This window comes from Cryptomeria japonica, chromosome 9 (genome assembly GCF_030272615.1).
Source record: "Cryptomeria japonica chromosome 9, Sugi_1.0, whole genome shotgun sequence".
NCBI classification, from domain to species: Eukaryota; Viridiplantae; Streptophyta; class Pinopsida; order Cupressales; family Cupressaceae; genus Cryptomeria; species Cryptomeria japonica.
The window spans coordinates 537,461,062-537,485,668 of NC_081413.1; the positions used below are offsets into that span (position 1 = coordinate 537,461,062).

At 37.1% G+C, this 24,607-nt stretch overlaps 1 protein-coding gene across 1 annotated transcript in view; it reads left to right on the forward strand.

The window, feature by feature from the left end:
- LOC131077104 (uncharacterized) overlaps positions 1–24,607 on the forward strand; it is a 120,302-nt gene that overhangs the window by 13,979 nt on the left and 81,716 nt on the right. Inside the window, exon 2 of the mRNA XM_058014533.2 lies at positions 11,659–11,732. Coding sequence (XP_057870516.2) covers positions 11,659–11,732 — 74 coding nt within the window. The remainder of the gene's footprint in view (positions 1–11,658; positions 11,733–24,607) is intronic.

Sequence of the window (24,607 nt, forward strand, 5' to 3'; positions counted from 1 at the left end):
GGTTTTGAAGAATTCATGAGGCAATCTTCATGCCCATTGGTAACTGAGCAAACCGTGGTCGCTGTCCAAACTGATATTCCTCCTAGGATGACCACGGTGATTCAAACAGAAATTGCTTCTCCTTTGCCTACGACTACTACTGGAGGGGAGTTGATGACTTTGCCTCCATGGCTTAGTTCTTTTACTCCGAAAAGGAAGAAGCAAGAAATCTCACCTGATGCCTTTGATTACCAACAACTGAAACAGTCCAGACCCAAAGTTGCTAAGAAGGCTAAGACTATCTCCAGAGTAACTGTTGACAACAACAAGATGAAGGTAGCTGAAATTGTGGAACCTATTGCAGATAAGCCTGTAATGTCCTCACTTTGAAATAAAATTTAATAATAAATGATAATAATAAAATTAAAATATTTAAAATTAAATTAAAATATAAAATAATATAATTAAATATGATTAATTAAAAATTAATTAAGTTAATGAAAAGTCAAAAGACATGAAAGGAAAAGTTGTGACTCCCTCAATTGAGATATAAAAGGGAGAAGAGAACCTCATATGAGAGGGGGGATAATTTGGAAATGAGAAGTGCAGATCTAATTTAAATAAAAAGTGTAGATCTGATTATGAGAGGTTGTGTCCCTTTCAAAGGGCAGAAATAATGAAGAGTTGCACTCTATCAAAGGGAATGGTGAAAGGGTGTGTCTCTTGCCAAAGGGCATACATGATGAAGAGGTGTGACCTCTCCCTCACATTGAGAGATATAAAGGAAAGGAATCAAAAGCATCTAGTAAGAGCACCATGGATTAGATCAGATCAGAATTGTTATTAAGTTACAGGCAGTAACATCCTTGTTCTTGGTGGTATGCATGGGGATGTGTTTAATAAGTATCCTTAATATATGAAGCCCAATAATGTTCTTATGCAGAATTAATAGTAATACTAATATGGACTGCAATATGTATGATAGTCATACTTAATTTCATATATGTATTCATAATACATAAGAAATATATATACTTATAGTCTAAATCATGTTATTACTTGCCATATTTAAGAAGATGGGATTGAGATGTTCCAAAGAGGGGCAGTCTAAATCCAAGCAATAGGTTAAGTCCCAAGATAGGGTGGGGATCAGTGACCAATAAGCCTCGAGGGTATAGACCCAAGATAGGTAAGGGCTTGGATCTGTAAACTTTGAGGGAACCTTTTGTAGTTGGTCTCTAAGCGCTTTGGTAACATATGTAAACCCTTCTCCCTTAAAACTGAAGTAGTAGCAGGGTTTGATATCTATATTAAGAACTATGAATAATGAAATTAATCAGCTAATGAGGAAAATAGACAAGCACTTGTTAATAACTTATTGAAGAAAATCCATCAATTTTAGTATATTTAAATAGATCAGGTAGGGGACATTACAAAGCCACTTGAAAAAATGTCAGTTGCTGATTATAAGGTTACAAGAATAGAGTTGGGAAAACAGACGCATGAGGTCATTAAACATGATGCTTAGTTTTCTGTTGCTTCATTGGTGCAAAGGTGTGCTGAGCTTCTAGCAAAGAAAGATAAGCTAGAAGAGGAAAACCGTCAACTTATGGCAGCCGTTCATAAAATCACAAAACTTGCTGCTAAAGGGAGTAACTCCATAGGTTCTTCTGGTTCCCAAGAATCAATTCGTGGAGTGGAAAGGGCTGCTCAAAAGGTACAAGCACTGGATTCCTGGGTTGATTAGCTTCATGATCTATGTGCACAGGTAATGAAAGACATTTTTCAGATAATGTCTAAGTTAGAGGCCATTGAGGAGAAACTGGATCAGACTTCTGATACTTTCAAAAAGAATTTGGAAAGTGTTGAAGAAAGTTCGACAATCTGGCGTACCATGCCCCAACAATAGCTGAGTGTTTTGCAGGAGCATGCCATCATCTCTTCCAGGGTCATGTACTTGGAATTTGAAGAACTCCTGGAAAACAAGACCCTTGTTCTTAAATCCCTCATTGAGGAGATCGGTGATGCAAAGAGATTCCGGGACGAAGTTTTCCAAGATATTGTCTCACATTGTGAAAGGGCCTCTTGCAACATAGTAAGTCAGGATGGAGAGCTGATTCCAAAAGAAGAAGTTCTTGCTGATTTACAAATGAGGATTCATAATGAATGGAGGAGCGAACAATTCTCAGCCGCTTCAATTCAGACATTGATGAAACACCAAGCCTTTTTTCATGAAATCCAGTCTATCCTAGATAAAAACAATTCTACGCTCCTCCGGTGTCATGACACTATTGTGAAGACCATGGTTGTTGCCAAGAACACCAATGAACCGAATCCCGAGGAACTACAAATAAGCATCCAAAAATTTCAAGGATTTGTGTCTTCACAAAATGCAACTTAAGTGTTTTTCAACACTTAGTTGAATTTTCCCTCTTTTGTAATCTTTAGTTGTAATTTTGTTTTGACAAGTTACATGTAAAAGTATTTTTTGTAAAATGCAAGTTACACATTACTTGCACTTTTGTAATTACATGTAAGGCAACTAGAAGTTGTATCCGATTAGGACTGTAGTTGGAATAAGTCTTAGTTAGTTAATTAAGTCTTAGTTAGTTAATGAAGTCTTAGCTAGTTATTGAATAAGTCTTGGTGGTTGGGAGAATCTCTCAAGTTAGTTAGGATCCTCCCACCTTTTTCTCAAGGCTCCTCTTCTATAAATACTTGAGGGGTCTATTGTAATATTTATCTTTTTGGGAAAGCAAGCAAAAACTCTGCCAAATTTACAGCAAGAAGTCTTTGAGCTTATGTATGTGAATTGAAAGTTTTTGAAGAATAATAAAGAAGGATTACTCAAGTTTTGAGTCTTTGAGCTACATGTTTGAGTTTGAATCTTTTTGTTTCTTCTATGCAAAGTGTTTCTAAAAGGAGCTTAGTCTAATCTGATTTCAAGTCTTTGAGCTGCAAGTAGAGAAGATTAATTAAAATAGGAAAATCTCTAGAAAGAGCAGCAAGTCTTTGAGTTTGTGTCTATTCTTGAGGAAAAATTAGTGTCTGATAAGAAATAGCAGCAAGTCTTTGAGCTTGCATTAGTTCTTGTCTTTGTGTTGAAAGAATAGATTATTCCAGTTTTTGAGCTGTTGTCTTTTATTCGTTGTAAAATTTAGTATAGCAAAGGGTAGATAGGACTTCACATAATCAAGTCTTTGAGCTTGATATTGCTATCCCATCCCGAAGGAAGTGACGGAAGTCTTTGTGCTTTCAGGAAACTTCATTTCCTTTCTCTTATTTCACTTGAAAGTGGTTACTGCTGTTCATATTCAATCGCTATCCTTTTCTGTGAAGAGAAAATGATATTGTCTTTCTTGAAAAAAGAAGAAAGATTGCTGTCCCATCCTATTTTATTTCCAAAGTTGTAGTTAGATAGGGGGAGCCTTCCCTTAATTAGGAGAGTTTTTACTCGTGTGCTGTGGTTGTGTTGATGTGTATGTTGTACACGACCAAACACAGAATAAAATACCTAAAGGTACCTTATCCTCTCTTGAATAAAGCTCCCGAATGCTGAAGATATCGCAGAAGTATCAATTGGAGAAGCTTCAAGGTTCTTGTTATGTAGGATCTCTACTCGCGGATAAACTCTTTGTGGTATGATGTGATTTTGCTGGAATCACAAGGGGACTTACACTTGACGACCTAAACGTCTGATTTGCTGGAATCACAGGATTTCACTAGTCTAGATTTTAAAAAAAAAGGAAAAAGGACAAAGTCGAGGAAAGGATCTAATTCTGACACTAAGAATGTAGGAGCAATGAATGATCTTTGATGAAATTCTAACTAAGTCTTGTTTTGACATCCCAGGACCATCTCCACAAGGTTAGTGCGATCTTCGGAGGAAAAGCTTTATGATATTCAGATCATCGCTACAGGCATAGACACCATCAGGCTGATGCATATCAGTGAAGAAGCGACAATTGAAGTTAAGCTTAAGCTGAACGATTCCAGTTGACTACACAAGGCAAGTCTGCAATCAACAAACTGCTAGTAGTATGGATATACGAATTTCACCATCAATCAAACACATTTCTTCCACTCATCTAATAACATGAAATCAAATATGAGAAGTATAGAGACCATGCAAATTGTTGAATCGACCCATAGATTTCACCGTTTCTTCAATGAAGTTTTACAAGTCTTTTACAACAACATCTTGGCAACAATCTTTGCCTTCTCTCTCTATTCTACTTTAATTGCTATTCTATCAACTGACTATTCATTATTTCTAACTATTCACCTTCTAACTACTGACTAACTATTGTTGACTCCTATTCACTAAATATTTTCTATTAGCCTTTACAAATGAAGAGCCGGGGCTTATATAGTGCCCTTAATACAATTCAATGGCTAAGATCAATGGCCAAGATTCTACAATGAAAACCCTAATTAGGGTTTGTTACAACAAACTCAATTCTGACCAATGAAATAATTGTATTAATTGGACACATGTCTTCTTTGGAATATTCGACCAATGGATAGCTGGGGTAGGTACATCGAAGTTTGTGCCACCTTTAATGAGTCAGGTACATTGAATCTGGACATGCTGAGGTGGACCAACCCGACTGGAGGAGTGATGACTAGGATGCCACCTTGTCTGATACTTGCAACTTGGTAGATATCCAATTCGATGATGCTGAGAAGCTAGCTTTAATTAATTCATTTGAAACTATCTGGTTCTTCAACGAACCCTTGCTCTGACTTCTTTTGTCTTTGATGTGCAGGATGATGATGTACCTCGCCTTGGAATGCTGGATTGGAAGAGGTTATTCTTGATGATGCTTGACCGAAGAAGGCCATCCTTGTCGATGCTAGACGGGAGGAGGTCGCTCTTGTCCTTGCCCGATCTTCTTTGTTGAGAGTCTGCTAAGTAATAGATCCTCCAGCTTTGGGTGGTTATTTGAAACCTACACAAAAACTTAAAATTAGTCTTTGAGCATCATACCTTAAAGCATGAAATTTAAGACCTTTCAAGGGTATAACTTAAGATATTAATTTGAAAAAGACATGATAAATCAGGAATTATACATTTTCAAATTAATTATGAATGGAAATTGGATTTTCAAGACTTAGACTTTACAAAATTGCTATGAAATCACAATAAGTCTTGAATAAGAACTTCAAAAAAAAAAAAATGATTCTTCATACCTCCTCCTTGAATGCCTAACTATGAACCTTGAAAAAATGGAAGAAAGAAGATCAAAATTTGCTGGAAAAAGATTGAATTTCTGGCCTTCTTTTGGATGAAATATGCCTCAATTAGCCTTTTCGCCTTCCACTAGCCTCCAACCACTCAACAATTTCTGGAAATTAGCCTCCAATCTTAGCAAGAAATTTGCTCCAATCTGCTAGAATTTGCTTCTCCAATCTGCTCTTGAAATTCGCATGAGAGGAATAATGAATGAATGATTTGAAAATTCTACAACACTCCTCTCTTATATAGGGCGCTCACCCTAATCAACCATGAGGCCAACCTAGCAAATAAACAAAAATAAAATAAAATTCCTTTTAGAAGGAGGCCGACTTGCTTGTAAAAGCAAAGAAATGAATTTTGAGCACTCACCTTGATTTTTTGAGTTTTAAAATTAATTCCAAGGCTTCAAAGGTGGGTTTTTTCATTTGTTTCAAGGCTTGGAAATTAGTTAATTAAATTATAAAGGCCTTAATTCATGCGAACTTGATTTAGCTTCCCAAATGTCTTGAATTTGGCAAATTTAGTGAAAATTGTGGGCTAGCTTAGGAATATTAAGGTTTGATCAAGACTTAATGAAACTTGTTTCCTCCTTAAGCATCAAAATATCCAAAGTGGTGGTTTGAACCCCTTGTCTAGACTTGCTCACTTGATAAAATTGAAATTTTCTCAACCAATATTTGCAAATTTCCATGTCTTTGTATTCTCAATCTTGCAATTTGCCTTAGACTCAATCAAACAAGGTTGAATGATAGATTTTTTTTGATATTTTCGCCCTGGACCCTTTGGAAGGGTCAGGAGCGATTTTTCCAATTAGGTCTTGAATATCTCATTTCTTTCACTCCAAAATCTCTCAGAAGGTGAGCTTATGCTTGTTTTGACCTAACCAAGTCTTGCATTTCAATTTTTTATGAGGAAATTAGGTGAAAATGTGAATTTCGCCCTGGGCCCTCTGGAAGGGTCAGGAGCGATTTTTATTGCTTGAGCTTACTTCTTCATCATTTTGTCTTGAATCCACCCCTCAAGGCTAGGCAAAGGTCTTCTTCTTTCACTCCATCCAAGCTTGGTTCGTTCCTGCAAGGCAAAATAGGGGATTTTGAGATTTTCGCCCTGGACCCTTTGGAAGGGTCAGGAGCGATTTTTAGGTTTTAGGCCTATTTTCCAATCCATTCATCTTCAAATCACTTCCATGGCATAAAACATCTTGCCTTACTCCCCTTCAAGTCATGAAAACCAAAATCTCATCTTGAAATGCAAGGAAAATAGGAGGATTTGGAAATTTCGCCCTGGACCCTCTGGAAGGGTCAGGAGTGAATTTTCCTCTTGGCATCAAAACTTGCATCCTTAGCAATCCAACCCAACTTCAAGGCAATTCAAATGTCATTTTACACCCATGTCTAAGCTTGGCCTTGCTCAAACTTTGGAGGAAAAGATAGGTTTTAGGATTTTCGCCCTGGACCCTTTGAAAGGGTCAGGAGCGATTTTCAAGTTTTGAGCATGTTCCTCCATCCTTTCAACTTCAATTCACCTTCAAGGCTAAAAAACACTTCCCCTTTCACGTTCAACCCAAGTTTCACTTGATTTTGCAAGGGAAAATAGGTGTTTGAAGAATTTTCGCCCTGGACCCTCTGGAAGGGTCAGGAGTGATTTTTCTCATTTGGGCTCAATTCCTTCAATCTTGATAATCATTGGCAATTTGGAGTCATTCCTAAGGCCTTCTTTAATCATGATCCACACTAGATTTGGCATGAAACTAAGGGAAAAGATAGATTTTGCTCAATTTCGCCCTGGACCCTCTGGAAGGGTTAGGAGCGATTTTCCCTTTTTAGACCAAAATCATCATTCTTTCAAACCCAATCTTTATTGCAAGGTAAATTCTCATCTTTCTTCGCCCTAGGAACAAGGTTTTAAGCTCAAGCAAGGTTTAAAATATAGGCTTGCAAGGAATTTCGCTCTGGATCCTTTGGAAGAGTTAGGAGCGAAATTTCCTTCCTTGGCTAAAACACTCATTCCTTAACTCCTTCAAACGTCCTTAAAGATTTCAATATGCCCATTTTCTCTTTCAACATACCTTAGACTTTTCAATTTGACCAAATAAGGCAAGAAATGAGTCCCAGGTTGATTTTCGCTCTGGACCCTTTGGAAGGGTCAGGAGCGAAAATCACTTTTTAAGCAAAATCTTGATCTTTGAAATCATCCAACTCCCTCTCAAGGCAAGAACATTCAAAAACACCTCCACATGTGCCTTGGAAACTAGGAACTTGGTCTTGATAAGTGATAAATTGAGGTGTATAAGGATTTTCACTCTGGACCCTTTGGAAGGGTCAGGAGCAAAATTCCTAATCTTGGCCAAAATCCTGACTTCATTTTCACATTTCTCCATCCAAACAAGTGTTTTGCCCTCAAAGATGCCTGGGAACAAGTTGGTTCTAAGTTTGGGTCAAACTAGAATGTCTTATGGAGATTTTTGCTCTGGACCCTTTGGAAGGGTCAGGAGCGAAATTTGACATTTTTAGACTCTCCGTCAGGATAATTTTATGGAATATAACATTTTAAGTGACATTTCCTTCTATCTTTCTTCTTTCTTATACTTTAAGTTATATTCCATATATACTTTCAGGATGTTTGAGAGTGGTTTCAGACCTCCAGGAGTTATATTGCAAAATCTAGTTTTTGGAGGATTCTTCACTTTTCCAAACTTAGTCAAATTTCAGGATCAGGACATTCCAGACTTCATCACTCACCAACTCGACCTAGCTCAGACCTTCAAGAATGATATCCACTCACAAAGCAAGACACAATTAGCAACGAGAGCAAAACCAGGCCTTAAGGAATACTCCCAAAGAAACCCTAATTCTGGGGCCCTGTGGACTCACCCTAGCTCAAGCAAAGCCTACCATCCTATTGATCCCCTGGCGACACTCGAAAGCTAAAAGCTAACAGACAAAACCCTAAAAGACCTAGAAAACAAACCCTAGAAAGCAAAAAGCAGGGGTCCCCATTTGCAATGGGGCGATGTGTGAATACGTCACAACAGGTTGAAACCACAATTTTGTATATTTCCCCAAGTGTACAAAATTTTCAACCAACACCATGCTAGAATTTACTTTTAGGGTTTTATTTTTATTTTTTAAGTGGTGGATTTGAAAAAATTATGAAATTTTGCAAAAAAAAATAACTTTTGGGCTGCCAGATGCCCAGGTTCACCTTGGTCCGAACCAACCCTCCCAATCACAGACTTTGGCCGAACCCACAGGCGGACCGGACTCGGACCTAGACCAGGAACGAATTGGACCGGTACCAGGGGAATGCATAGGCAAACCCTGCATCTTAGCCAAAGTATGATGCTCTCCAAGCTTTGACACATACAATTTCTTTCTTGTAAATTAAATCTAGGCATTTTTTATAGTAAATTTGTTGTTTGATGGTTAGTATCGGGATATGAATAGGGTCAAATTTTTTATGGTTATTCAATTCCAATATGATTAAGCGTAGATGATTCAATTAAATTTATTATTTCTATAAAAAATATGTTTTGGGTGATTTTATAGGCCATCTCTAATGTAAAAATAGGAACTCTTCGTCTACACACTACTTGAAAACACCTTAGAAAGACCTGGCATGCCACAAGGTTATTAGTGTTGATTCTTATGATTCCCTAAAGACTTTGTTCTTTTAATTTAATCTTCTTGCATGATGCTTTTAATTGAAATAATAATTGATTGTTCGATTTAGCAAAGGAGAGGAATAATCCTTTTATAAGCAATTACAGAAGATCTTTCTATAATAGAAACGATCAAGAACTAAAGTCAAAATAGAAAGATTCTTGATACTAACTAATTGACTTACTAAATAGAAAGTTACCGAATATTACAATATTACTTTAATACGCTCCCTTAATGGTCATTCTACTAACTATCCTATAGAAGACTTGACATAATTTGCAGGTCATTTGACCATGAATGCATAGAAGGCCGACTCCTCTTCAAAACACTTTGTGACATGAGCTTGTTGTTGAGACCCTCCCTAGTTGGACTTTTGATCAGCCAACCGCTTTTGGTAGAATTTTCTGTACATGACCAAGTTTACCACAATAATGACATGTGATATATTTTAGTTTCTTTGAAGAATCAATAGGTGCACTTTGGCCTTTCTGCTGAGTGGACTTTCCCTTGCCTTTGTTCTTGGCAGTAAACGCCTATTCCACACTGGTTGTATCACTGCTACTACCAAATTACTGTTTCCACCTAGCTTGCTGCAAGAGCTTATTGCACATCTCATCGAACTTCTAGGCAACATTAGTGGATGTGATGTTGAGAGTTTTGATGAAGTTCTTATAGGATCATGTTAAGCTTTTGAGTATGATAACCACCATATCCTCTTATTACATCTTGTGACCAATGGTGTCCAGTTGATCACAAATGTCTTTGATCTTCATGAGATGATCTTGTAAAGACATCTTGTCATCCATCATAATCAAGAACAACATATTTTTAAAGAAGCTCCACCTTTATTTAACATCTCATGTAGATCCTTCAGGTGAGTACAAATTTGTGTAGCAATCTGGCCAGATGACACTTTTGGAAGCATCTCATTGGTGATTGATAACTTGAGCAACATAACCACTTCATGGTTATTCTCATCAAACTTGCCTTGGGCTTTGCTTGCTATTATGGGATGAGTAGAATTACCCAGAACAATCTGGTCTAGACACCAGTACTCAAAAATAGTGAGCATCCTTTGCTTCTAGGTATTGTAGTACTTTCCGTTGAACCTTTGAGTGCCTTCCAACATGATGTTGGGTAACGAAGCAATCCCTCCTATTATCTAGAGACATGGAAACCGAGATCAACTTCTCAAAAAACTTCGATTTTGTTGATAAAAAATTGGCAAAAAAACTGAAACCTACAATTTTGTCCAAAAACAAAAAAAGCTATTTTAAGATAACACTACGATTTTGTGAAAAAACCGTTAAACCCTCGATGCGATGCTGAAATCACACATGATTTTGTGAAAAAATAGCAAAAACCTTCGTTTTGTGGAAAAAATGTTAGAAAACCTTTTTTTGTGGAAAAGTGGTAAAAACCTGCCATTTAAAAAATTGTGAAAAAGAAAAAGAAGACCATGATTTTTAGGAAAAAAACTTGAAAAACCCGCCACAATTTTTGGGAAAAAATAATGCAAAAAGCCCTCAATTTTTTTTGAAAAATCATGCAAAACCTGCCAGCAAAGAACCTTTCAGTTTTGCAAAAACACTCTATCACAAGAACAAAAGAACCTTGAAAAAGTAGAAACCATGATTTTTTGTATAAAAAAAAAACACCAAAAACAGGAAATCTTCCTGTGTTGAAACCCTAGCCGCGAAAAACAGAAAACCCACAATTTTTCTCCAAAAAGTCGTGCAAAAGATGCACCCAACTGTTGCAGAAAAACACAGCAGAAAACCCTCACTTTTGAAGAAACACTTATAAAATTTCCCCCCCAAAAAACCTTCGACTTTTATTGAAAAAATCGAACGAAAAATCTTCTGAAAAATTTTCACAAATTTTTTCAAGAAAAACCACGATTTTTTATTAAAAATAGTTTCAAAAAACTTCTGGAAATAAACTCCAGGTAATGAAACCACAAATTAAAAAATTGTCAAACAGTTACCTCTGCTGTTATACCATGAAATAATAATTGACAAAGGAGAGGAACACTCCTTTTATAAGCAATTACAAAAGATCTTTCTATAACGGAAATGATTGAGAACTAAAGGTAGAATAGAAAGATTCTAAATACAAACTGATTGACTTGCTGAATAGAAAGTTACTAAAAACCAAATAAATGACTTAAATGACCATTATAGCTAAATATTACAATATTACTTAAATATCAATAACATATTTATAGTGAATCTTTTGATTTTTGCACGAATTTTTTTGCATAGGTCTCGCTTTCACATAGAAGGTCTCGTGATTTATTCATATTTAGGAATGTTTAAATATTTTCAAAATTTGATATCTCTCGGCATTTTACATAGATTTTTCAAAATATAGGTATGCTATTTCATTAGGATTTTCACCGAAGTATGATGCTCTCCAAGCTTTGACACATACAAATTCAGTTCTTGTTTCATGAAGATAAAAATTGTTATGAATTTGGGTGGTAATCATTGACAATCATCCATATCAAGTGGAGTGGCTTATTATTTCCTTTAACCAAATTTATACTTTAGAGCACCAAATCCTTGGAAGCGATGCTTGAAGAATGGGAACAAGGAAATGTACCAAGCATTGTTAGCAAAAATTATTTCTTATTCTATTATACAATTGTAGTTATATAAAATCGTTAGCAAAATTCCAACAATGTACACTTTGTAGTTATTGGCTAACATTAGTTCAATTTTTTCTAGGTTTTACAAATGTTATTCAAATACAATCGGTCATTTTGAATATTTGCAGGTGACTATTGCTGATGGAAGTAGCAGATCTTTCTGTTCTGATAAATGGTTAAGAGGACAAGATCCATCAAACGGGTGAGTGTTTCATTCTAATATTGTAAAAGACAATTGTCATATATTTATGAGTATGTATTTGTAATTTTATATTATGTTTATTAGTACTCGATGTTACACTTGCATATCATTTTTATATGGAACTATCCTCACTTTGTGATTTTAGTTTCCACATTCAACTAGGATGACATGATCAAGGGTATAATGTTTCTCACCAAAATCATCTACTTGCTAGAATTATCTGTTGAGACAGCAGTTTCACACCTTTAAAACTTAGCGTTTTTAATATTCCTACTAGTTGTAGTTAAGGCCTAAGCTAGGAGTTTGCTGGATGGAAGTGAAGGTCATTTGTGTAACATCTTATCAAACTTACCAATAGACCACACATCAATGACCAAGTGAATTTTTAGAGTAGGCGTGACAGAAAAATGATATATTTATAACAAAGAAATCTAGTGAAAATTAGTGCTGGGGAATCTAGGATAAAAGGTGATAACAAGGCAACACTGTGGATAATGATTGCATCCACATTTTGATGGAATTTAACCATCACGTTTTTTTATATCTATTAATGTTGTAAATGAAATAAGGAATCTAGGATAAAAGGTGATAACAAGGCAACATTGTGGATAATGATTGCATCCACATTTTGATGGAATTTAACCATCACGTTTTTTTATATCTATTAATGTTGTAAATGAAATAAGGAATCTAGGATAATAGGTGATAACAAGGCAATATTGTGGATAATGATTGCATCCACATTTTGATGGAATTTAACCATCACGTTTTTTTATATCTATTAATGTTGTAAATGAAATAAGCAATTAGTGATATTATAATGATGAGAACATTCCATTTAGTAAGAGAGTTAATTATAGTCCATATGTTACCAAGTTTTTAGGAACCCTAGCCAAATCCAAATTGGTCTGATTTGGGTTTTAATCTTGGTATAGGTATTGTCTAGGTTTATCCAAGGTCTTGCTGTTGGCCTCTAGACTTGGTCTGGGTACATCTGAACATGCCTAGGTCAAATCTAGAGGTCCAAGGAAGGACCTTGGGTGATACTAGGATGAATCCCTTTGGGACCTAAAAGCATAATATTTTAATGAAAAAAAACTCAACCCTAACTAGTAACTTTCCGTTGTCTCCATAAAGCATGAGTGGCATGATGCTGCTCTACAACATCATTTACGTGGGACAGTTGGTGGGAGTGGGGGAATAATTTAGCTAGGCATCTATATCAAACTTTACTTGTAGATAGTGCCCCCTCAAATAAGAAAGGGGAAATACGGATCGATAAATATAGGGCGATCTATATGGCTTCAAATAAGAGGCATAGTAGCTATTGACCCCTCATTGAAGCAACCTAGATTCACTTATCTTTTGGAAAGGAACCCCCATATTCTAGTGGATATCGAGGAAAGAATGAATTATTAAACTGTTTCCACATTCTTGGTTGTTTGCTGCAATTCAGTCTCCTACTCTAGGTCACCTTATCTATAGTTATTATAGAAGGGTAGGGGTGCTCTCTACTATAGAAAGGCCTTTTATGTATTTTGTTAGTTCGCTATTGCTCACTTCCATTGCTCCCCCTATTGGTTAAGGGAAGTCCTCAGTCTACTACTCTAGGTCACCCTAGCTATAGCTATTATATAAAGGTGGGGGGTGCCCCCTACTACAGATAGGCCTTTTGTGGATTTTTTTAGTTTGCTATTGTTCACTTCCACTGCTCCCCATCCCCCTCCATGTCCCTCATGACATTTAATAGGTCCCTAATATACTATAGAAAGGGGGGGTGCGAGGGCCACTCGTTCTCCCCCTCTCTCAGTTTAATAGGGTAGCCCCTCCCCCCCACTATTGAAATGGCCCTAATTTAATGGCAAGGGGGGTAGTAAAGGGGTTGGGGCCTACTATAGTAAAGGTGGTTTGACCCTCCTACCCCATCCCTCCCTGTTCTATAGTTTCCTATTGAACTCCCTAATATCAAAAGGGGACCCCCCACTATAGGCGAAGGAGATGAGGAAATCGGGTCTTGTTCATAGAGTGGAGAGGATAGTACATCGAAACACCACCAGCTCAATTCCTAATTGGTGATCTTGCCCATCTCTCCTCTATTATTCTCTAAATCCTTTTAGAGTCTTTGAGGTTCTCTTGAACTCCCCTACTTGCTTTGAAAATAGAGAACGAGCCAAAGGGAAGAAAGGAACCAAACCAAATTTGCAACCCCCCAAAAATAATGATCTCCAATGACTACACAATGGTTGAGGGCAACTACAAGGACCCAATCCTTAGGGAACAACCTAACCCCAACTTTGGGTCAAGGTTCCAATCCCATATAGTGTAGTGACTTCCCAAATATCTCCTAGTGGATAGATTGCCCAAGCCATGTTCTCTAGTGGTGGTGGCGGTGGTAATGAATTGATTGGCCAACCCTCACCCCCCTTATATCTATATGGCAAGGCAAGGCCTTGCAAGTTACCTTAATATTGGATTAGATAGAGTAGATATAAGGCTTTATTGATTGCTTAACTTCCTATACTATACCCTTATCCACAACTCATATCTATACTTAACAATATAGACTAAAGTTGAGCTAGCGGATGATGGTGAATATGAATAAATCAATTTGGGGATAGAGGTGGTGGAAAGTTGGGATGAAGGAATCTTTGTTTCATGAAGTGAAGCCTTGTCATATATACACATACAGGGGACATATTATCTATATGGGTCAATAGGTTGATGGAAGCCTTATCTTTATACTATACCTATATAGTTGATCTAGAGAAGGAAGTCTATGAGAAATGGTGGAGGAGCCTTAATGTCTATGGGGTCATGGTCCATTGTTCAATACATATCAATTTGGGTTGCTGCTAGCCATAGCAAACTGCCCCAAGCCAACAGGGAGGCACTCATCCTCCACAATCGCCATATCTTATTTAAATATGGGCACTCATCCTCGTCACTAAGTACAGTGTAGTCTGGATTACATTTGCATTCCTCATTTCCCACTCCTGATTCCAATAAAGGGGAGGGGAGGGGAGTATGGACTGCATCACCAGAATTGTATCTATACAGAGTATAAGTCACCTAGTTGAGGGGTTATCAGCTCTATATATCTATGGGAGCATTGACTTAGTTGATTGGTAGGGCATTAATGCTCCCCTATATAGGGATAGGCAGTAGGGAGAGTGAAAATATGGGGCAAACTATAGCTGCTTGGTTCAAATTCGGACCTATAGGCTTGGTTCAGATTTGGATCTATAGCCCATTCAAGCAGCCTAATTGCCATGCCAGCTCAAAACCTCACTTAAGCCTTGGGATGCATAAATGATGTATGGACAAGGCCCATCTTATAGCTAGTCTTTCCATGATCGATTGGGGTGAGATCTCTCTGCAGTTTGAAATGAATCTACTCTTCAGAAATTGGATAGAGCATTTATGTGATTTGTTGCTTGTCCTTCCAACAAACTATCTGATGACATCAATGCTCTCAATGATGAGCAATGTGATGATTTATATTGATTTTACATGTGCAATGCACTAATATAAATCATTTTGATTTACCTTTAATGTTTGACAATTGATATTGAATAATCAATTATCAGCTGTGCTCTGTATTTAATTCTGTACATTTTGTGCAAATAATATGTATTTCTACATTTTCTTAATAGTTAGTCCATATACAAGTGGGATGAGAGAAATAATATAAAACTAAGTGAAATGATTGTAAACTGGCTGGAAATAAAATAGTTGATAGATGGAAAGTTGTAAACTCAAAGAAGGAGGAGAATTGGAACAGCTGGAAAGGTTGGGTGGACAGCTAGAATAAAAGAAATCCATTGAGAGAATTTTAGCTTGTGTATATAGGCTCCCCTTATTCACAGCTTGACGATCATGCCTCTTCTACGTTTTTGGTTCTTTTTTGAACAGTCTCTTCTTTCTTTGGGTATTGATTTTGATTCAGTTTCAATATACTTATTGACTATCATGTATTTGGCACCTAGATTTCTTTTTGTCTATATCCAAGGGATGTTGAGTATTTGCTAAAATTGCTGATTCATTGTCTGCGGTTAAATTGTTGATTCATTGTGTGCTGTCTGTTGAAAATTTTCTGCTGAATTTTTTTTATTGCCGATTTTATGCTGCATAATTTTTGACAGTTATGTTAATTGTGTTATTTTTTTGCTGCTTATGACGTCATAATATAGTTTTAGCAAATCTTTAAAAAAAAATCCTCATTATGCTTTGTATCCTTTTATTTTATATGATGATTAATTCAACAGGTCCTGAACTGTTATATCTAAAGCCAGACTTGGGGCAGTTATTCATCCAAGTGGTACTTAACCAGTGGCAACAATTGTAGGCATTCTAATCTTGCCATCAACAAAGCATTTCGGTTTCTTGGATGCTTCAATCCCATGTCTTCCAATTCCCCTCATTCAACAATTTGATTATATCCATTTGAGGAATATCTCGTTTTTGTTTGTGGTTAACATACAGTCTACAAACTGTGAGATTTCATTTACTCATGACTTAGGGTGGTTTTAATTTATTTGAAAAAATTGGGGACAATTTCCTCCAAGCAGGGTGGAAATGATGAGGACATCTCGTGAGTAAGAAAATTACTCTAGTGAATATGCAAGAGGGCTAATAGAAATAAAATAAAAATAAAAATAATTAAAACAATTGTAAAGGTAGCTGGAAATAAAGTTGTTGACAGCTGGAACAGCTATAAAAATACAAATTAAAATGAATTAAAAGTCAGCTGGAACAATTGGAGAGGTTACGTAGAAAACTAGAAACAACAAATTTCATTGTAGGATTTTTAGCTTATATATATAGTCCCCGACTATGTAAATATTAATTCAGAAAACTGATCCATAAACCACTGGGTTGATAACCTTAATGGTGCATTAGTAAGATTCACTCAATAGTCCTCGATGTCTATTTTGTGTGTAAACTTTTCTCTTTTAGTTGTTGATATTCTTTGAAATGGATCAAATCGATTCCTGGCTTTATATATCCCAAGATGGAAGAACTCTAGCTCCTCATTAACTGTCTCTGTTGCTGCTGCGGTGGGGCATATCTCCATCATCTTCCCAAGCATGATAGGAAAAGTAATAACTTGCCTATTTTTCCCCTTTTGGATGCAATCAAACTTTGACAACTGCCTCACTACCTCAAGTAACACCATCTTGTCGGTCGGATACCTAGGAAGCTTGTATGGCCCGGAAGTGAATCCTTGAATCCTTAGGTATGTGAAGGTAGGAAACTTAATATACCATGATTCGTACTTCTCTACTAATGACATTGCCTCCTTGGACAATCGCCTATGTAATCCACCGTGTAGCAACCGTGTGATGTATATGGTGAATGCATCGTTCACCCTTCTATATTGTTCTTTCTCATGAAGGTGGAGTTGTGGATAACACTCATACACCTTGTATTGTCCAGACCTGTTTCCAACTTCGCCCCAGCATATAAATCCTTCATATACAATTTGCCTTGCTAGCATGTAGACTAGGTAGGAAGTCATGTAGAAAGTCTTCATTCTCTCCAAACTCCTCAATTGGATGTCTAGGTTGTCGCTTATAATCTTCGCTTGGTTGATCATCACTGTTCCATCCGATATCTCCTCAATGAAATAGAACATCCATGTTTCAAATAGAGCTCCTTGAGGTGCTCCTGTGATCCGGTTGAGTAGAAATATTAAGTCGCTATACTCCTCTTTGAAGTCTGAACATAGGAGTTGCTTAGGTAACTTGGAGTGGTGATGCCTTGCCTCAAGAACCCACTCATTTTTGATGAGTGTCATACATGTTTCGAACCTTTTCTCAAATATAGCTTGAGTATCCTCTTTGGTTCTTTCTTGCATGTCTTGGTATCTAGGGATTCCAAATTCCTCCCTTATTGACTCAGCTAGGTATGCAAGCACCAACCCCTTAGGTGTTTTGATTGTTTTGGTTTGTGGGTCATAGTGCCTTGCACACTCAACCATAAGCTTGTTTCATTATATTGATGGTGAGAAGCCAGCTGCATGGTATCTCTTCATGATGTTGACCGCCAAGGGAGAGGGTAGTTGGTTCTTCATTCCATACATTCTCCGCTTCATCCTCTTACTATCTAGGTACTCCATGTTTGTATCTCCAACTTTCTTCCACTTGGGAGATATTTATGACCCTGGATAATATCCTTTGAGCATATTCTTCAATTGAGTCTTCCTTGTAGCTATCCCCGCCTTTGACATGGTACTTGTATGAAGCTAGAGGTTAATAACTTTGTCAAAAAAAAAAACAAAAAAACTTTGTAAAATAACTTCAATAATTAATTTTCAGAATTGCTCAAGTTCTGGTTTTTAATAATTTTCAGACTTGTAAGCTCATTGCATAACATAAATTCTGAAAATAATGGAGATCTTTGATCAAAAGATGGACATTTCACCCTTGAAAAACCCGAATCTCAGTCTGATTTTGATATCTAAGTCTGAATATACCTTCCCAAACTCAAAAAATGGAGGAAATTGCAATCAAATGTTTGCCTTAGTTCTGATTTCTGAGTGTAAATGTCTTAGAACACCCCTGTAACTTGTACTTCAATGGTTGGAAGTGATCCTTTCCATGTCGCACCTCATATACTTGGAGCGATCTGCCCCACCTGGCTGAAAATAACACGCTTTTGCTGAATCAATGGCTGGGAATGACGTCGTGGTCTGAGAATGAGGGCTGGTAAAATTGTTGCAGGTCTGTTAATAGCTTCTTCAATCAGCAATGATGCCTTCTAAAGTCGCACTTCTCAGCCCTAGCGACCTCCAATGGAGAGGCATTCGGTGCCTTAAACAAAATCGCACCCTTCTTTAGCAATGGAGAACTTCAGTATGCTTTCTCCCAGCTCTCCAAGCATTGGATCAGTCAATAATATTATTATAATGCTGGGCATGCGTTTTTATTCAATCTTTCACCTTGACTTTTCACCACACAGCAAATGTGGGATAAAAAAACGTGTTGGCTAGCCACATAGGAAAATCGACTTGCATTGGGATAATAAAATTTAACTTTGTTTGTCCACCAAATGCAATTATGTCATAAGTGGAAATTTGCCCTTCATTTGGACTCACAAATTCAATCAAATCTTGACAAAATACCACCAAGTGGAGTTTCACCCCTCATCGGGACTAGTTTTCCCTTTAAAATCTCATCAAACTTAGCAAAATACCTCATGGTGGAAAATCGATGTCCATCAAGACATATAAACTTAGTCAAATCTTTGCATTTCTACCCAAGTGGAGAATTGACCTCCATTAGGACACAAATTTATTGTTATTTTTCTCATTTCGCGATCAAGTGGAGAATCGAACCTCATTAGGACACTTAACTTTCACTTCTCCTTGGTCATTTCACCATCAAGTGGAAAAACGTGGGTCATCGGGACTCACTTCCTTGATGCATTTCACTCTTGTGGGCCTGGTGGAAAAACAACCTCCATCGGGGCACATTCTTTGTCTTGAGTGGAAATTCCTGAGTCATCGGGACTTTCCACAAAATCACTTGCAAACTCAGTTCTAGAGTGGAAAAACAACCTCCATCAGGACTTTCATCATCCTTAACATTAAATCAACACTTTCATGTTCAAAATGGACTGGAAAATCATGCTCCATCAGGACTTTGTCCATTTTCATCTTCATTGCTCAATGGAAAAATGCCTCTCATCAGGACTTTATGTTTTATGACTTAACTGCTTGGTGGAAAAACGTTTTCCATTGGGACTAAGTTAATTTTCACACCTTAAAAGTCTAAACTTATCCAATTTCATCAATTTATGTAGTGGAAATTCTATTTCCATAGGGACTTTTAACATTTTATCAAAATTGGAGGAGTGGAAAATAGAAGTCCATTGGGACTTTGTGCATTTTTGACTAATTTTACCTTCTAGGAGTGGAAAAACAACTCCTTAGGGACTTTTAACACTTTAGCACAAAATTCACACCAATTTGCAACATTTTAACATTTTCGCTCACATTTAAAGGCAAGTTGCATCTTCAACGCTTAGAAAAATTTAGGATCATTTAAACATTTTGACATCCTTTCAACACTTTGATCTTAATGACTTCAAAACTTAAATATTTTTGACATTGCTTACATCTTCAAGACCTTTGAACATGACCATATCCAAGGACGAGACTCAGACATTGAAGCTCAAAATTGTCGCTTGATTGCCAAAACTCCTAAACTAACAAAACAAGAAAGCAAGAAAGAGGGGGTCCTTGTTTTCAATGAGGCGATGTGTGAAAAGGTCACAACACGACTATATTGATGCATGTGGCCGACTTCATTTTGTGCAAGCCTATACATAAAATGTGCTTCATGTTTTATGCATTCAAGGGCTCTAAATGCGTGCATGCTATGCATATTGACCTTAAAATCCCACTCAGATGGAAGGTGCCCTAGGTTGGCCCTAATTGAAGGATGATTTTTTTTATAAGGGCAAAATAAATGAAGTCTAATGTGACGTTAAATTGGCATACGGGGGGAGTAAAATGATTCAAAGAGTGAAGGAGTGCTATAAAACATAGTCAAGGCAATTATTTTAAATATTGAACAAAGTCATTCCTAGGCAAATTACTTGGGTGCAGACCTGAGTATGCTTTTGGGGAGCAGAAAAATGTTCGAATTAGGTGGTAGTTCAGATTAGGTTTTGACGTAATTTTCACTAGTGAACATAAAGAATCAAATCAGATTTATTGATTATTATTAGCTGTGTTGCATTCTTATGATTTTCTTTCTCTTAGGTGATGAGGACTTCAAGGGATACCCCAACCCATCAAGTGGAGTATGTCAGGCATCAAGTTTGAAGCAAGGCTAGAGGGCCAGGGAGGAGGAGATTTGGTAGGAAAACTTCACAAGATTACACAAGGAGATGCACTCTATTACATCATAACCTCAAGGATTCAAGGCATTACAATATCAAGGTCAAGATGAGGACTATCTCGAGCATAAAGGAGATTACACAAGAGGGAGGGCATCACAATCAAGACATTCAAAAGCTGGCTTTGCAACCTAAGGAAGTCAAGGCTTTGGTGAGTAAAAGGGGGATCACACTTATACATGCTAGGAGGAGATCAACATTGCAAGACAAAGGGGAGACTAGTTCATGACAACATGGTGCAGGAGCACATCCTATGACATGGAGGCACATGAAGCCATTTTGGTATAGAACATGGAGTCAAGGGTCTAAAGGACCTAAAAATGATATAATAAAGCCTATTAAGGCATTTGAATGTAATAGGAAGAATGAAATGAGTTTTGAGTGCAAATGGACCTAATAGGGGTCAATAAGTCTAAATATGTAAAAATGGCACAAAGGATGTCTAAATAGTTTAATTAGGTCGTGTTGAGTAATTTTTGATGTAATAAAGGTCAAATAAAGCCTTTGGTGTTGATAAATTAGAATTAGGAGTATTATGTCTAGTATTGTCAATTGCAAATTTGAAACCCAATGGTTAGTGTTGATAAATTAGAATTAGGAGTATTATGTCTAGTATTGTCAATTGCATATTTGGTTTGTTTCCTTTCATTTTTGGATTGGTAATGGATTGCTGGTGATTACCTTGGATGTTAGTGAGCATTTGAATCCATTTTGAAGGTTTTTTCCATCTGTTTTGAATTATTTATTTTGACTGTCCCAAAGAACACTGCTGTAGGTGCACATTTTGTGTTATTTTGGTGTCAAAATGATAAGGTAGGGCTCATTCCTCTTTATGTAATTGTTGTTCCTTGAGGAATGAGACCCTATCAATGTATTTTCAACTAACCCAATAACAAGAATGCAGGGAAAAGAGAATTAGTTGGTGATCATCAAGAAAAGTGATTGTTTGTGTGAGAAAAAGCATGAAAATGGAGGCATGAGTATAGCAGCAGAATATCTACCTTAAGGAGGTAGTATTTTTATGTGAAACAATGTTAGGGGATGGTAAATGCACGGTGAATAACAAGTTGCAAGTTCTGGAAGTGAGTTTTGGGGTTTGAACAAGGAAGCCCTAGGTTAGAAGGCCTAAAAAAGGGGGGTTTAGTATCTAACCTATCAAATGAGTGTGTCTTGTCTTGAAACCTGGAAAATCCATTGTTTTGAAACATTTGTCAAGACTGTTTTTTGGTTTGGAGTTTTGGTCGTACCATTTGTTGGTATTTGCTTTGTAAAAGAGGGCTAATTGGGCCCTAGTTGGAGCGTAGCAGGGTGCTGGTTTGAATATTTCGTCCAAAAGAACCATAGTTGATTTTCACATATGTTATGTAACTTCCAAAAGGGTATCTGGAAGTCCAATTTTTTTTCTAAGTGTTTTGGGAAAAAAATGAATTAAGTCTGAAAAACCGGTCTGGCAGGGCTACTAGGATTAAGCCTAGGTTGCATCCGGGTAAGAAGATTTTGTATAAACCCAAAAAATGGGTATGTGTTGGTTGCTGAGTCGTGACCCTAGGAGATGTTAGTTTGATTGATTGAGTTGGTAATCCAAATTTGAGTTCTTTGTTGAAGGAGAAGACTAGAAAACCTTGAGGGATTCCAAGGACAGTTTGACAAAACAACAAGTATAGCCTATTGGGGTGTTTGTGGACCAGTATCCTCTGCATCACAACACCATAAAGGTGAGGATATTTTTTCAATTACCTAGAATTTCCTTCGGAAATCCAAGGTTACAATCAGTACATCAAGATATTCAAGGTTAGTACAAAGTGGAGATGCCCACCACATCGAGGCAAGGTATTCAAGTCAGAACTCCGAGAGATCAAGGTCAGGCACATCATACAAAGAATTCAACATTGTGTGAACATCAGAAGCTCTACATCAAACATCATCAGGGTGTAGATTCATTACAAGGAGGAAGATTCCCAAACATGAAGATGGAAGGTGAAATATGATCAAGCAGATAGTTTCGGATTAGTTAAGCAAAGTTAGATGCTTGATTACATAGATGATACAATTTGGGAATATGTCCCACTACCTTCATCATATTGAGCAAATTGGATAATGTTGAGTATCAAGAGATATTGCTCAACCACAAACACTTTGTGATGATCTACAAGATGAGCAAATTGAGGTGGCATCCTAGTCATCATCGACTTAATCAATTTGTGCCACATCAGGATGTCCAAGTTCATTGAACCTGATTCATATCAGGAAAATGCAAGCGACACATGGTGATTCATCAAATATTATTTCACATACCTAATCTATTTTCTGATTGGTTAGGCACTCAAAGGACATGTGTCCAATTCATTGTAATTTTCTTATTGGCCAAGAGGGAGTTTGTTGTAGCAATCTTGGCCATTGAATTGGGAATCAATCCTAGCCCTTGAGTTGTAAGGGGATATCCTAGCCTTCTCATTTGTAAAGGTTAAGAGATAGTTAGTAGATAATAGTTAATAATTAGACGGTTAGTAGCGGTTGATAGCTAGAGTAGAGTAGGAGGAAAGGAGATTGTTGCCAAGGCTTGTTGTAATAAGCAAACTTTCTTCATTGAAGTTATGGTGAATTTGTTGTGCTTTTTCAACTTGTGGCTTGGTCTCTACTTCTTATAGTGTAAATGCTTGTTAGATGAATGGAAGATTTTATTGTTGATGAATGGTGAACCTACGTTCATACCACTTGGAGTTTGTTGATTGTAAATTGTAGTGTGTGGTTAGACTGAACTTATTCAAAAGCTTAACTTCAATCGCTATATGCTCATTGTTCATGTTGTTGGTGTGCATTGGTGATATGAAAATTATTCGCTTGTCCCTAGGAGATTGCACCATCTTTGTGTAGTTGTTCCTGCATGGGAAGCACAACTTGGTTTGGTGCCACTAGTTCAACAATCATTTCTTACATTCTTAGGATTAGTATAGGATTTGTTAACCCTTTCCTTTTGTTTTTTATTTTTTCCAAGTTAAGTTAGTTTCCATGTTCTATCCTGAGCTTAAAGTCGATTGTTCACATTGTAAACCTTGGAGTCATCTCATTTGATCATGTTGTATAGCATATGAGGTTTCCTTGTTCAAGAGAGGATAGAATACCTTTGTATTTTATTTTGTGTTCGAGGTGCATAAAAACACATAAACAATATGGATTCTTTAAATGATGGAATTCCTTTTGATATGAGATCTCTATTGGCAAACACACCCCTTCATGGTTTAATCGCTTTCCATAACTTATTGTTAAGTCTTAACAAATACCTTGTTCGCATTGGAGGGAACTACTGCTAGAGGATCGACTCATAAGGTGATTGTTATCTTATTTCCCTGCATGTTATCTTGGTTCCCTGCGATCTGTTTGGTAATCACGACTATTGTTGCATTCCTTATTGATGTGAAGAGCAAAAATTGTGAAGTCTCACTATCGTGAGGCAATTTCTCTTTCAGATTCGCTTGTCAGATTAGGGCTATGACATCACGATTCATCATTGGCCCATTACTTTCTTAGACCACCCCAGTGGGGTCGAGGGGTGGCACTCCTTGTGGGGTCTAGGAGCAATGCCCCTTATGGGTGTTTGCGGGCAACACCCCCAGTGGGATCGAGGGGCAACACCCTTGGTGCATTCCCTATCGTGATATAGGATGGGGTCGAGGGGCAGAGCCCTCGCCACCAAACCCAAATGAAGACCTTTAAAACCACACAAACCTTCATGGCGTACATCATTTTCATACTTTAAAAAAAATCCTAGATGGGTATTTCATGAACCAAAAAATGCATTGAAATTTTGTGTTTTTTATTAAAAAAAATGCCCAAGTCTTAGGCCTAGACTCACCTAGACTCAGTGAGTTTGGCAAGTCCACAAACTCGGTGAGTCTAAGAAAGATTTGGTCGAGTCTGAGTCCAAGTCCCCAGACTCGGTGAGCTTGACTTGCCTCGAACTCGCCGAGTTT